This window comes from Cottoperca gobio, chromosome 4 (genome assembly GCF_900634415.1).
Source record: "Cottoperca gobio chromosome 4, fCotGob3.1, whole genome shotgun sequence".
Taxonomy (NCBI): domain Eukaryota; kingdom Metazoa; phylum Chordata; class Actinopteri; order Perciformes; family Bovichtidae; genus Cottoperca; species Cottoperca gobio.
Window position 1 is genome coordinate 5,637,735 of NC_041358.1, and position 16,016 is coordinate 5,653,750.

The 16,016-nt window shown below is 42.1% G+C and overlaps 1 protein-coding gene across 1 annotated transcript in view; it reads left to right on the plus strand.

Moving 5' to 3' along the window:
* lpp (LIM domain containing preferred translocation partner in lipoma) overlaps positions 1-14,800 on the plus strand; it is a 121,343-nt gene extending 106,543 nt beyond the window's left edge. Inside the window, exons 11-13 of the mRNA XM_029429366.1 lie at positions 5,047-5,225; positions 7,187-7,307; positions 9,009-14,800. Of these exons, the coding sequence (XP_029285226.1) occupies positions 5,047-5,225; positions 7,187-7,307; positions 9,009-9,089 (381 nt within the window). The 3' untranslated portion in view covers positions 9,090-14,800. The remainder of the gene's footprint in view (positions 1-5,046; positions 5,226-7,186; positions 7,308-9,008) is intronic.
* Positions 14,801-16,016: the final 1,216 nt, after the last annotated feature.

Below are 16,016 nucleotides of genomic sequence, written 5' to 3' on the forward strand. Positions count from 1 at the left end.
CCTTTACAAAAACATGTCAGGTCATTTTACCTTGAAGAACCCAGAAGTTTCTAGTTTGTGAGTTTTTTTGTGGTGTTGTGAGACTTTGGGGTTTTAAAGGGTTTGGATTCACCAAAGTCACACAATAGTACAAGCAGGCTAGCTGATATAGGCAGCGGTAGACCAGCAACTTCCGTGTAACATTATTGTTGTCATCAAAGAAGTCTGGTGGCTTTGAAGAGAGCATAGATAACGGCTTCAGTCCTCCATCCTAAAGAGCTGTCTGACGGCAAGGTAAAGAAGTGTAAAATAGTTCTAAATATAACGTACACTTCAACTGATATTATAGGTTTTACTGCTGCCCCCGCCCACAGCAGCACATGCTTTGTTTACGTTCTAGTACTTGTTTCTGTAAAGTGGGAGTGTGCTGTCTACTGTAGGTACACTTCAAAAGATCTGCACTATCCCTTTAACAAATATCCCTGTGACAGAAATAGTTGGTTAGGAACTGTGTCTACAATTAGAATTCACACAGCAGCATCAGTGTCTGTAAACACTGACATGCGGGCAGTTTTGCCAAATCTGCTTTTTAATTATGCATGAACTGAAGCTGGTGCCAAGTCAGCTGTGAGTGAGGTAACTCTGCCGCTTCCTCGTGAAAGCACTCCAAATAATACAAGACCCACACAAATATACTGCTACCTGTAGACTGTTGAGAGCTGTTTTAGACATAATCTTTGTTTTTATGGTGGGGTGTGGAGAAAGCTGCAGTATGTGGAGTTGTAAAGGAGTGGTGCATGGGATGGTCTTACTGAAGGTGAAGTGGGGTCTTTCTGATGGTCCGCAAGCAGCAGGTGTGAAGTGTTTTTATAGCATGGACACAATAATGACAACACATTTAAATCAAATGCAATAAAATAGATACCAAATGAATCATTTCATTACAAAATGCGTCCTTCCATTTCAACCCCCCCCCCCAACCAATATACAAATCTAAACCAACCCTTTACCAACGCACCCTCAAACAATATCCGTCCCAAACGTTATAAATGTTCTTCAATTTTCAATGGACTTTCATCTTACAGCGAGCTGCCATTTTTTTTTTTTTGTGTCGAGTTGATAAGAATTGCGGTTGCTATAGACACCTTGCCTATTTCAGAATGGCGAGATTGAGTAGAGCCGTGCCGTGGAAATGCGGCATTAGACTGCATTATAGTGTGACCTTATTTTTGTTGACCCGTGCAGTTTGTAACTTTCTTTATAGTATCCCCTCGTCATAGTTCCTTCATCCGTATTGTTTCACACTTCTTCTTGCTACTCGTATTTTATAGCACTTCCTGTTGAAGAATAAGCTACTTGAGATCATAATAACCTCCGGTTTGTTTTTTTTGTATGTTTGTTGATTACGGAAAAAAACTACTGGCCCGATTTTCCTGAAAGAAGGAAGAATCCATTACATCTTGGAGCGGATCCAAACCGCAGGGCATATACACGCATCATGTTTCACCTACAGAAACAGCCGAGTGCCGTTCCAGTTACATATTTGTTGGCAGCATTATTTCTCTTGTCTTTCTTGATTGACCCATATTGGGAAATAAAAGGGAGAGACGCTGCTTGTCGAGGTTCATTAAGTCAGCAGACACCTTCCCTGAGGAAGCAGGAGGGTCAGTGGTTTGACTCACAGTCCACGACCCGTCTGCTCTTCACCGCAGAGGAAAGCAAACACAGCAGCAGCCGCGCTCGGGCCTTTCTTTGAACAAGCTCTTGTTAGATTTCGCCAAGCTGCCTTCAGTAGGGTGTAGTTATTCCACACAGCATGGCCTGGCACTGACCAGCACATTCTGTGAGGGTCCGGACACACACACACACACACACTAAATTAGATCATCTGTAAACTTGGCCCACTCTCAGTTCAGCGTGCCAGGTCATAAATCGCGTGCGGTCTCACTGAACTGTCAGCCCAACTTGGCCATGTGAAAAAAAAAAACAGATAGGTGTGAAATTTGTGTTGATACGGTCGGAAGAGATGGTGAACAGCTTAAACTTAACAATATGCCACAGCAGATCCCCAACTGTTTCATGTGCAAACAGGCCAAATACGTCTTTGTTCCAGCTGTGTTTCACCTGTAGCTGCGTCATCTGTAATTCTTCAATTGGGGATGAATCTTTGACCGAGTGATGCAAGTATCGGTTTATATTAACAGTTTAACATAATAGTTGAGACTAGAGCAATATTTAAATATCATAGATGATAATGAGGAATTTGCAACTTTTTTGTCTATTTTTAAGCAAATTACACAAAAGATTTCCGTGCAGCTTTACGGTTACAATTAAAAAATAATTTCATGCAACACAATTTAATAGTTTATTTCACTGAAATTAGCCCGCTGGATTATATCTATTTGGACGTGTTGCATCGGTTTTCCTTCTGGCACCGGCAACTTTCTCTCAGAAATATAGGAAACTTAGTATAATTTAAAGATGGCACCAGGGGCTTTGAGACTAATCAATTAATCAAGAAAAGTATCTGCAAGTTAACTGAAAGGTTGTCGCCATAATTCTTATTTTATGTAATTTATGCAAATAATGGGTCTGTGTTTAAAAGACCTAAAGTATAGAATCATATGTATAATCTGTATTATGTTTTACTAGTTTCTAATTGAGTTGTGCTTGACTTGTTTAGAATAAATGAACTCTGAAGGCAGTGTCATTTGATCCAATAAATTAACAACACAAGCTGATTTACTATAGATAGTATTAAAATGATCTCATATTATTAACTGAGTTAAATTAACTCAAAACATCACAGAATGATGTGAGTTGTTTGCCTCTGCGTCTCACGTTCAGGCCTCTGTTTGCCAGCACACTCTTCATTCCGACAGACAGCTGTGTCAAACGTTGTTTGGGAGCCCGTTGCTAAATAGTGGGAAGCTGGGCCGGACTGCGCGGGGCATCAGTGTGTTCTGTGTGAGATCATCATATCACTTTGTAGCCAAAGCTAACGGCTTACAATGAGGGAAAAGGGGCCACAATTGACTTCAACGCACTCCACTCACCCCTCAGTTCAGCAAGAGGCTGTCTGACCTAAATTCACTTTTACCTCATCTGCCTAGACATTTGTTTAGCCTTCTGGGCAAACACTTAGAGAAATGTACGAGGCAGAGGGAGGGCGGGGGTGGGGGGGATACATATGCTTGAATACATCACATTTAGACAGGGGAGAAGCAAAACCCGGACATCTGCAGACATATACAGCCCTCTAGTGGCAAACTGCAGAGGACCTGGATGTCTGACAGAGAGGGCATGAAGTGATTTATGAAGAATTTGCTAAACCATCTGTGGAGGTTGTACCCAAACACAGACCAAAAGTCATGTACATTAACATCATATTTGTGTAACAGGCCGGCTAAATGTTACCTAACAGCAAATAAAAGGAGTCACGAGTGAATAAAACACAATAGAGGCTGAGGAGAATGAATGAATTGAGGTCATAGAATCTTACCATCAGAGAAAAAGAGAGAAATTTTGTCTTTTGAGTACTGTACTCATTACAATGGCCCCGAGGAACTGTGTGCTGTGAAATCATATGCTCTAGTTAAGCTAAACAAGGGCAAGGTATTCCCACATGAAGGGCAGATGAGAATAAGTAAGTGGGAATGCAGACAGATGAGTAAGAGTTGAGGATGGTTTAGTGCTGTTTGGCCCCGGTATCTTACTCACTTTCTCAGGTTGCAAATATATTCTCCCTCTCTCTACCTCTCTCTGTCTCTGTGTGCGTGCGTGAGGCAAACCTCAAGGGCTCAGTGCAGCGAGCTCATTAAAAGCTTCATTCCACTTCCAGGATCGAGCAGGATTGCAATATGGACATTGTTTATACACAAATGTTGCCCTGGGAATAATGTTTATTTCTATTACCGTCTTGGAGGGGAGAAAAAAAAAAGACAAATAAGAATGCGGAGCTTGTCTGCACACATTGCTTTTCATGAAATAATACCTCTCCAGGAGTGCTTTGATGAAACGGCCATTTTTCAAACCACCTTTTTTTTACAGCCTCGAGTCGTACCTCAGCTGCTCTCATCCGTTGCCCTGTTCACCTCCAAAGACACATGATAAGTGTTGTGAGGAGTCGGACACCACACGGTATTATGTCAGGGATAGGTTTACATTGTAGTTTCAATGAACCTTGTCCTGTAAAAGCCGCAGTGCTCATTAGTATACAGACTATAAATGTCACTGCACGTGCTCCGCAGCCGGACCAGGGGATGGCTGGGAGTTTACCTCGGCCGAGCGGTCACACAAGTGTCATTTTAAACGGCAGGGCCCAGCGGTGCATCTGGGAGGCAGCCGATGACGCAGCGCAGTGTTGCTACACACCCCGAGCTGTGTTTGGAAACACTGAGGCAGCTTTGCTACCAATGGGAACAGCTGAACCGTGCACTCTTTAGCCCAGCCAAGCGCAGAGAGGGGGGAGAGCAGAGAGACACAGAAATCCAGGAAATGCCTGAGCGAGAAGCAGCGACAGCGGGGCCCATCAGCTCTCACAGGCCGCACATTGATCACCCTCACATGATATATCCATCCCCAGTAATTGCATTGCTGTTTAGAGAGGCCGTCGTTATTTATGAAATATTGAAATAACAAACGGCGTCTCCCGGCAGATATTAAGAAGAGAGATGCCACAGATAAGTCAGAGGCAGGCGGCCGCCACGTCCCCCCGCGGGCCGCTTGCCCAGTCGCCTGGCTGCAGAAAACCTGCAGTCATCACAAAGTGGAAATATTTACTGCTTACATTCTTGCATATGGGAGGATGAAGTGCGGGCGAGGGCAGCTGACAAATGACCGTGTTTGTGTTTCGAGAGGAGTGCTAATCAGATTCCTTCAGCTACAGAGGCATTCGAGGACAGCAGAGCAAAGGGTCTCGAGTGTGGATTTATCTGTTGCACGGGAAAGAATGGGAGCCGAGCCACCTGAAGCTAAAAACCACAAAACTGGAGGAAATGCATCATTTTATTCAGTCATCAGGTTTGTTGTGTAATCATGTGGGTGTCTGTGTGTTTGTGTCTACAGAACACCCTTGAGACATGCACCATCTGCAGTAAGCCCATCATGGAGCGCATCCTGCGGGCTACAGGGAAAGCCTACCACCCTCACTGCTTCACCTGCGTGGTGTGCCACCGCAGCCTGGACGGCATCCCTTTCACCGTGGACGCTTCCAACCACATCCACTGCATCGAAGACTTTCACAAGTATGTGGTTAATAAACAGGGTACTAACAATGGAACCAATGACTGTGGCTATGGACTATGGATCTAAAGTTCTCCTCAGCTCTTCATAATGTTTGTCAGCTTATTGTTTTGATTTTATGATATGCAACTTTACTGTTGGATTCAGTCTCACCATTGTTCGTTCCAGAAGTAGCAGGCAACAGCAGAACAGCTGTACTGCACGCTTCTTGCTCAGCATCCAACTGCAGTCAAAGTTAGCAAATAGATCACGTACATCACGCAGCGTTTAGCTACTAAAGAGCCCGATATTTCCCTCAGGAGTTGGTGGAGACCAAAAACAGAGCTAAAATAGATGGGGGGGGGGGGGACACGAAGCAAAAACACGAGTCGTTCGAATCTTTGCATCTACAGGAGTCGCCCCCTGCTGGTCATTAGAAATCCTTTACTGACCCGACGAAAACAGCTTCAGTGTATTTAAGCGTAATCAATCTGAGATCTTAGTGCTTCCTTTTCGGGAAATATTGTGGGCAATGTCACAAGTCCGATGACCTCATGAGATGCTGCTGTAGACATAATTGAATTGTAAATTCCTGTCATTGTGTCACACTCCACATATTGCATAACCGCCACCTTACCAGAAATGTTCCTTTACTCAGTGACCAGAAGGGAAACAGAAGTAAACGACTGGCTCTTGGTGTGAGTGCACAGCTTTTGCTTTGTGGAGTAGCTGCACTGGGCCGTTGTTTAATTCCACATGACAAGTGTGACCTGAACAGCGCAGCCCTTTGTGTCGAGGAATATTCACACCCGAGCCTGAGCCTTCTCTCTGGCTAATACTGTATGGCCGTGGTTCCCCAAAGCCACTTCACTTCCTAATTCCCATGCATTGAGTTAGTGTCAGAAATAGAAGTGTCCACCGGCCTTCAGTCACCTGACAGGACCTGAGATCTCAGCGAGCCTTTCATATCCTCATTGATCCTGTTGTTGGATAGACCTCTTCCTGCTCAAGGCTTTTCCAGAGTCACTCATTTGAAAGTCAGTTCTGGTATTTGTAAAGGTCCTTCTTTGTTTAGCTTTTCCTCAAATACTTTATTTATATGAAATATTTCAGAGAAGAGCAAATTTAGCTTCTAGTGCCACCTCGATGGTTAAATGAATAAATAATTAAACATGGAACACGCACACGCTGTGCCTTTTCCTTTGTTTGAACACTTTCATAATGTGTAAGCACTATTGGTCTTTATAATATTTGCTATGTTTACTCTCGTGTGAAGAACTGGAACAATTTGTTGATAAATTGGTCAGCCAGTGGTTCGCAACCTTGGGGTTGAGACCCCCACGAGGGGTCACAAGATAAATCTGAGGGGTCATTATGTGATTAACAGACGTAAAAATAATTTCTGCAGATTTATGCTTATTTTTTCAGACATAACTCTTATTCTTTTTTTCTTGTGAAGGTACTGGAGCATGTCACCTTTTTAGACCTCTAAAGGTTTTTAAAATAAAACATACGATGATGTCGACTTTAAAGGGTCATAAGGCAAACCGGTTAGGAAATGCTGCACTAGACAATTGACAGAATTTCTGTTTAAACATTTTTGATAAATGATAAATGTATTAATGATAAGTCATTAATAAAACTCCTTATTCATTTAGTTAATACTTTAGTTTGTTTAATGAACATATAGCAGGTAAGTGCTGGGACATTACAGCACAGTTCATGATGCATATAAAACATTCATAATATTTGTTAAAAGTCTGGATGATTAAAACAATCCCCTTCACCCCAGTAGTTACCCCTCTTCTTGAAGTCGAACAGTGAATATATAAAGTTGATTATGTCGATAAGAAGGATTATAGCTATATTATAAGGTTTTGTTGTTTTTTCTCTTTTGTCGAGCAACATTCCCACATGAGCTTTAACAGACTAATGAGGAAAGTATCATGCTGACTAATCCATGTTCAATGGTTCTGTTTGACAGGAAGTTTGCTCCACGCTGCTGTGTGTGCTCTGAGCCTATAATGCCAGCTCCGGGTCAGGAGGAGACCGTCCGTATTGTGGCCCTGGACCGCGACTTCCACGTGCAGTGTTACCGCTGTGAGGTATGTTCTTTGTGTTTGTCTCCTCTGGTATGTGAGCTCTATAATTAGCAGTGTTGGTTATGTACTGTGTTGCACAGCTCCAGGTGACAGTCATTAAAGCATAAAGGCATATCGTGCATGCCCGTCCCCCGAGTCACCTTTTCAGCCAGACTGAATCATCCCTCTCTCACCGGCCTCCAAATAGCTTTCCATCTCTCCTCTGCAAAGTTCACGGACTTACATAGTAACCAATCCGTCAGCCGCCGCTCGCCAGCTGATAAGCAGCGCTGAGACATTACGTGCCCGGCGAAAAAGAGAAGTTACTTGTCACATTGTCGAAGAGCCGCTGCAGTGTGTGTGTACACAGAGCGTTTGGCAGACATAAAGGTCAAAGGAAAGCAAAGCAGATTAGTTCAGCTGAAGGGGCTCAACAAGAGAAGGATTTTGTCACCACGGAGACATGAGTAGATGGAGTTGTCATTCTCAGAGTGTGTGTGTGTGTGTGTGTGTGTGTGTGTGTGTGTGTGTGTGTGTGTGTGTGTGTGTGTGTGTGTGTGTGTGTGTGTGTGTGTGTGTGTGTGTGTGTGTGTGTGAGAGATGTTGAGAGTGTAACCCAGTGTCACAGACAATGTGAAAATAATGTCAAAGCAATGTGTCTGTATTCGTGAGGTTATTACCCTGTCGTGTTTGTGATCTTATTCTTGATGATTGAGTCGATCTACTTCCAGACTGAACCAACAGCTGATAACTCTTATTTCTGGGGACAAAGTATTCCTCTACAATACCTTAGCTTGTAAATATATATCTATATGGGTTATGATCCAAATACTGGAGGTCCTGATACATACAACAGCATATTAGGGCCAACATAAAAACATTTCTCAGATTAAAGTCACAAATCTATGAGAAAAAAAAAGATAGTGTTCTTTTCTGTCAAGAAACTACGTGGCTTCATGTTGTGAGGTTGGAGCAATCCTCAGCACAGACGCCGCTGCGTGCCGTGTATTATGCCTGCAGTAGATCACCTAATCAAATTATACTTTGCAATCCGATTTAGCAATAAGGACATACTCGGAACCACCATATTATCATAACTCAGAAAACAACAGTGATTTGGATGATGAAGGATATGTCTGTGTTCCACACTGTTACTCCTCCTCACTAACGTGTGCGAGTACCTGCTGACCTGCTGACCTGCTGACCTGCTGACCTGCTGACCTGCTGACCTGCTGACCTGAAGTGAAGCGATGTTGTCAAAAATACATATTATTTCTATAATTTACTACTTTAATCTTGGCTCCATAGTTTGTTTTTGTTTTACCTACAATGGCCCTAATTTGCCTTTTTGTAGATTTAAAACTCCAAATTGATATTCTTAAATGATTAATGTTACTGTATATGAATTCACATTTAACTGTGAGAATGTAACTACTGAAATTGATCTGAATAATGAGCTGGAGAGAAGAACATGGAGTTGTTTGGACCCTTAGGTGTCGAGAGAAAAGGACCTTTTGTCTGACTGTTACTCCGTAATAATAACAAGGGGTCGCCCCTCCAGACTCACCAGCTGCTGCAAAAGCAAAACACTTACAGGCTTTTCTGAGTTTCCAAATGCATTAAATGTCTCATTTAGTGTGTGAGCATGTGAATGTGTCTGATCGCTGAGCGTGGCTAATGACTCTGTTTGTGTTTGTGGACTAACAGTATATCTGTGTCCTGCAGGACTGTGGCTCTCTGCTCTCAGAGGGGGATAACCAGGGCTGCTACCCTCTGGACTGGACACGTCCTCTGCAAAAACTGTAACAGCAGCCGCATCCAGGACCTCACCGCCAAGGCCACCACCGACCTCTGAACACACGCCGCCCGCTCACCCAGAGCTCGCTCTCTCTCTCTCTCTCTTTCGCTCTCTCTCGCAAACATACCGATCCACAGAAGCTTGCATTCCTCAGCATATATATATATATATGTGTGTGTGTGTGTGTATCCCTCTCTATATATTCACTTTCAGTAACAAGAGGTAGCATCACATGTTCAAATGCATACATGTATCTTTTAACTCAGTACAATCACAGCAGGAGAGGCTGCGAGTTTTTAACTGTGTTGTTAAAGGAACGGTTCAAGATTATGGGAAATACGCTAATACACTTTGTTACCGAGAGTTAGATGAGAAGATCGTACGCTAAATATGAAGCCACAGTCAGCAGGCGCTTAGCTTAGCACAAACCTGGGAACAGAAAGGCTGGTTCCGTCCAAAGTTTGACAAAGACTGTGTCCTTGAGGAAGGAAGTCCTGAGAGGCAAGTGAGGAAAAAACCTTTCTAATCAAAGTTTATGACTTAAGAACAGGTGAAATAAAAGGTTCCTGGAAAAACATTTCACCTGCCAAAACCTTTTGATAATAACTTTTATCCTGGAGAAAAAAACATTTTAAAGAACTAATGAAGATTTTCCTGGAAAAAAACTAATTTCCATTCCTCTCTCTTTATCAAGTCAGAAACGGCACAGAGAAAAGGATTTGGATCGGACTGAATCACCAGCGTTTATATTCTCACTGGCCTCTCAGGGCTTCCGTAGCTCACGATTTACCTCGCTCTATCTAATTGGCAGTTTCAGAGGTTCTGAGCGGCCGCAACTTGTCACTTTTAAACTTCTGTTTCTGTATGTTAAAAACCCCAAACCAAGATGGTAGTCTGTGTTGTTGTCCTCATGTTTCCTGTCTTCATGCTTTATCTTTAAGCTGTAGCCAGTTATTACCCAGACAGATCAAAGTGAATTAAATCTTCTCATCGAACTCTCTGCAAGAAAGCAAATATTTGTACTGCTTAAAACCACTTCACATCTATCACTTACCAGTAACATTATACATCACCACTCAGAGTTAATGTCTAATATCATAATCATGACCAACCAGCATGTTCTAGCCAGCGTGTGCATGTCTGCAAATGTTTCTCACTGACGGGTTCTTTTGATCAAAATGAGTCTGACTGGTGCAGATGGATGGATCTGTGTATGACTGTAGCTTTATCAGTATTTAGAAAAGACCATACAGTGTGTTGGTGAGAACATTCTTTGTATTCTTTAGTGTTTCTCACAGTTCAGATCCACAGACGGTACACGAATAGGGATAATATTTCACACAGAAGCTCATTATTTCAAAACAGTTCTGCATAACTGAACACCAAAGAATTGAGTTTAAACTGCCATATTTACTGTGTACGTAGTTTGTAAGCAACTATTTAAAACATTACGGGACCACAGGAACCACCCATGTTCAGTGTCAAAGTCCTCAATAGGCAGCTGTTGAATGCAATTAACCTTTTTATCAAAATGTTTTCTTTGTACTCTCCAATCGAATTGGCTTTTATGTTTATTATTTCCTGTTGGCCTGAACAGTACAATCATGGCCCTACATTCATATCAATACGGCCTAATATTTGAGTTTAATGATATAGTTGTTAGGCAGATAAATATGTAACTTCTTCTCTCATTTACACGACATAGATTAGCTTTGTGATTGTTCCGTGAGCAGTCTGCTACAGATAACGGATTAGGGATGGCTATGCAATTTTTGATGTTGATTGCATCGACACTTTATAAGAAATTTTATGAATAAGGAAATATTTTACCTGTACAGATTCAAGCATAAGTGTCCTTATAGTGATCCTTTAATCAAAACTATGCTGTTGGTACTGTGTGACGTTGTGTCACTGTCCTGTATGTCAGTATTGATTGTACCATTGACACTTGTCTTTTATTTTTAGTGTTTGTTTAAAGTTGATGGGCGAAGAAGGGACCAGGAGAGTTTCCCCAAAAGTGACGGATTTTATTATTTGTTCCATCCATGAATCTCAGTCAGTGGACCAGTAGTCTGACTGTTAGATTTGATAGTTAGTTCATTATAATTACTAGAGCAGTACGATGTTTGTGAGTTAAAGGTACCCTGGGAGGTTTGTGACCACGCCTTGTTTTTATGAATGTGTTCCGATATAGTTTGAATGTTGCAGGAACACATGAGAGTCTGGGCCAAAGGGGCCGCAGGCATCATTTACAACTTTCTTTTATTAAATAAATTCAACTGAACACAGAAGGCACCAATAAAAACATTGTTGAAGTGCAGTGAGTGCAATATCAGAATTTTTGCGATGTGTTCAACGCACAAGTTGATATCGCGATGATGATAAAAAACTATATATTGTATCATATAATCAGAACCTCTGTTGGAAGTGATTGTAAGTAACACTTAATACAGACAAAAAACAACCACAAAGAGACACAACGACTACAAAGAGACACAACGACTACACAAGTAGAAAAACAAACCACAAAGACTACTCTTTGAAAACACTGTTGTGTGTCTGGACATGTTGTGTCTCTTTCGCTCTTGCTCCTATGTAAGACGGGTGTGGCCTTTACATGTCCGTGTCCAAGGGCCCGTTGTGTAATAAGCTGTCCGTGGCTGTAGGCACAGAGCATGTCGACATGTGATGCACATTTTTTGCAGCTGGTTTCACGCTATTCCGCTGATCAACAGTTTGTGGAAACAATGTGCGAATAGACGCCGCAATGCACCTGAAAAATCAGTGAAGAAGAAAACTACAAGCTAGCAAACATGTAAACGTGTAGAAACAATCGGCTTTGTAAATGTTTATTGAGAAAGTAAATGAATTCAACACGTTGGCATTTTAGTGTTTATTTAGTTTACAAGAGAACTCCACAGGGTGCCTTTAAGCAACACGTCAACGTAGTTGATGAGAACTGGTCGGTCTTTGTATTAGTTGGATCGGTTCACAGTATTTCCCAAACCCCGGGTACAGATGTGTTGTGCATGTGGATGGACATAATATGAACAAAGCAATTCATTCTAATTTTCAGAGAATTCTCTTCACTGATTTCCCGTACACAGTGAGGAGAGGTGTCTCGTGCCATTTGGATACCAGAAAGGGATTGCAGCAACACGTATCTATTGTAATCAGTCTGCTTACATCAAAGCCTTTGTGACCAATGTTTTAACCAGAGTAACACATTGTAAATAACTGTGCTAATAAGCCCGTTAATAAGAAGAACATGACCTTTGCGAGGACACGTTTTCTACATACAAGTATAGAAAACAGTCGACAGTTTATAATCTAAAGGAGTATTTAATATTTCCCAAAAACAGTCAAAGCTCTGCACTGCTGGTCCTATCGGAGGTTAGGCAGCCTCCACTCCATGTCCTCAGGAATCTGTACATCAATATTTGGAGCGCAGTTCACTGCTCGCACGTAAAAACCAAAAGACTTTAAGGGAAAGTGCAGAAAAAACATTGGCATGTTATAAATGAACAGTCTCACAAAACCTTAAACTGGTCATCTCCAGCAGCTTTTATTTAGTATTATCAGTTATTAAAAATAGATTAATATAAATAGATCAAACTGTGAAAAAACATTCAAATGTGCACGTTTCCCTAGTTACAGAAGTTTTACTCTCTACAACAGCAGCTACATTCAGTCCATCACGTTGGTCCATTCGCAGTGGACTGAGTCATCTGATTAATGGTTGTTGGGCAACGAAAGACCGGCTCTTTACAACATTATGTCACGTGTAGCTAGGGTTCAGCTCTGTTGCTGGGGTACAGGGCCTTCTGACCCGCTGGGATCGTTGCACAGCCGTGTTAAAGCTGCATCAGGGGGTGAAAACACAAATGAAGATTTCAAGGCGACTAAACAGGCAGATATTAAAAATCCTACAGCTGAACACAGATAATGCAGTGATGTCATTTATTCTAATTCAGGTGCTTTTCATTGCCAATTGTCTCTACAAACAGTCCGAGCCCAGTAGCCCTGTCAGTCAGTAAGTGGACCTTTGTGCTTTGGATTTCCTCCAAAGTCTTTTCTGAAGCTAAAATGGTATCCATTATTCAGATCCGCCTCTGGTTCTTACTCTACAGGAAAACATGTCATTGCAATACTGCAGCAATATGTAGTAGGAGCATTTGCTGTGCTTTCAGGCATGACCATCGCACAGTTGAATCATTCTAGTGTTGTGTTTAACTTAATTGGTGACAGTGTGAGGAAGGATGCAGTAATTACATCAACATCATGTAAAAGTGTGGTTGCAGAACGTGTGCTTCCCACGGTCGAACTAGAAATTCAGTATGATGTTTGGCAAATGTATAAACAATAATTTATTTTATGTAATGCATGACCAATTAGAGTTGTTGTTTGAAGCACATGTTCACTTTGTGCTTGTTTAAGAAGATATGCCAGTGTTATACACCAGAGAGAAGAACTGTAGCTGGTAAAGAACGTGAGGTCATTTTAAAGCTGCACATGTATGTTTTATAATAATGTGTAAATGATGTCACTCATAGTGACGAACCCATCAGCAAACATCAAACACAGGGACGTTAGCAACAGCTGGTGAACATAGTGGAGCAAGTGTCGTGTTGCGTTGCACCTGATGCCGCTTTAAGCAGATCATTTTATATAGAAAATAAATGAGCAAGTGCCATTTTAAATGATCGTGCAAACTGCTCAGTAAACAATGAAATATTATTATATCTAAAGTACAGAAGCCCTGAAAGGCAAGTGAGAAAAACTAGATCTAAATGATTTTCTCTCCTGTGGTTATGACCTAACAGCTGAAAAAAAGGTTTCATGAAGATAATCTGTGAAAACAGGTTAAAACTGAAGCTTTTGGCCATTGAATTTAGTTTTTTCTGGATAATCTTTGCGTTTGTTGTTGTAACACTCGTTTCGGCCACAAGAAGCTGCAGTGCACCGCTATCGTATACTCAAGTAGGACTAAAAGCATCCATGTTTCCTTCCAGGTGACTTTTAATTTCTCAATGCACTCTAAACACGAGGTACATATATTGTGTGTTAGCAAGTTATGCAACGTCACTGTGTGTCTTTCTAAATACATTTCTAGACAAAAAAAACTATTTTGATCAGACTTGAGGCTTAGGGCTTCCATACTAAGGTCTTCTTCTGGTTTTAAAGTATTGGCTCATTAGCACAGTTTTGTACAAAGTGAACCTCAGTCACAGAGTTAAACCTCAATGTGCCATGAAAGCAGTGTTAAACTCTCCTGCTTACGGTATCTGTATGGACAGTCTGTGGACACATCACACATCTGACATGCAGCTTGATGCTACAAGTATAAAGAAAAGTTTGTAATGATTTTTTTATTTGTTCTGTGTATTTGTGTTTGTCTCCTGTCTTTGTTCTACCCATGTTTGTAAAAGTGCCTTTGGCTGAGCGGTATTGAATCACCATACTGCTGCTGTGTTTTTCCTATCGTGCTGTGCCGTGCCATGCCGTGCTCAAAGATGTTGCCATGTTAACTTTTCTTCACCAAAGTAAATAAGATGTTTCCATCAGGCGCGGCCCTAAATGAGTGTGAAACTCGCCTTCAAGAGCTTGACCCTCTGCCGTTAAAGTAAAGCATCTCATCTGTTCTTGATCTTTGTCAGGGGGCATGCAGTCAAATGGTGTTTGTTTATTTTCTTTCTTCAATAAAAGCTTTGCAATAGCATCACGTCTCTGTGTCCTTGTTCGGAAGTATTTCTGTTGAATTATATGAGAAAATATTTAAATGGCCTCTCGTTCAGATGTAGGCCTGCTCTTCCCCCCCCCCCCCTGTCGCTCGTTAACACCAGCCCTGCGGCTCCTGCTCCAGCCCAGGTAATCAGCTTCTCTGTGACTTCTCCTCATGCTCCCCTGAAACCTCCCGGTGACCTCCTCAGCGGCCTACCTACAGATGAAAGAGATATAACCCAGGGCTCCTTCTCTCCCTTCAAGTGTCATTTAAAAGCCCTTCAGTGGCAGCAAATGCCCCGTGCTTACACAGCTCCGATTCATTTCCTCCTGTCTCATGCTGCGGCTCCCCAAACGCTCTTTAGACGAATTGGAATCACCTGCTTAATAGAAATCCTACACTGGCGATGGTCTTTTGAGTGTACTTCTGGGACAACGGTTTAATTACACACAGATCCAGTGTGCACTCTCCTCTTTTTCTTTTTTCCTTTCTTGTGGCCACGTTCAGCAAGTGCACTCAAGTATGCTTACTGCTGTGATCAGCTTGATGGAGTTGTTAGAATAATTTAAAGACCTCCTGAAAGTTTTTTCTCATACTGTCGCCTCCCTAACACCCGCTTGATTTAATCCTTTCCATTTGTCATCTTTACTTGTGTGCTGCATATCAGCAGTAAGTCACCGAGCGTTTCCTTTCCTCCCCTGCAGATTGCTAAATTGAAACCGCAATCTGAAATATAAGAGCAGGCGAAGTGATCTCTGTGGACAAAACTAGGAGCACTCGTACTATCTTTTGGAAACAAATGAGCAGCAGCCAGTGATGTAAGATAGAAATGGAAATCAAACAAATATGAATCCACGGCCAACCTGATGCTTACCGTAAATACCCTGGCTGTATTGTCGGCGTGTTCACCCCCTTTATTACTCTGCTAGTAAACTGAAGATTTTGAAATGCCAGTATCGTAGAGATTTCCTAGTAATCTTTTCCGAAACATGCTGGAGGCGATCCTGCGTGTGTGTGTGTGTGTGTGTGTGTCTGAGAGAGACAGACACAGAGAGAGAAGCCCTTCAGCAGTTTAGCCGAGGACTTGCTTTACTGCACATAAATCTGGTGTTTACAAACAAATTGATGAGTGATGGGCCCTCCAGCCAACATCATGTACCCTCCAATTTCTTCCTCTGCATAGAATTCCAGCGTCGAGTCTCCGGGGGCCTGC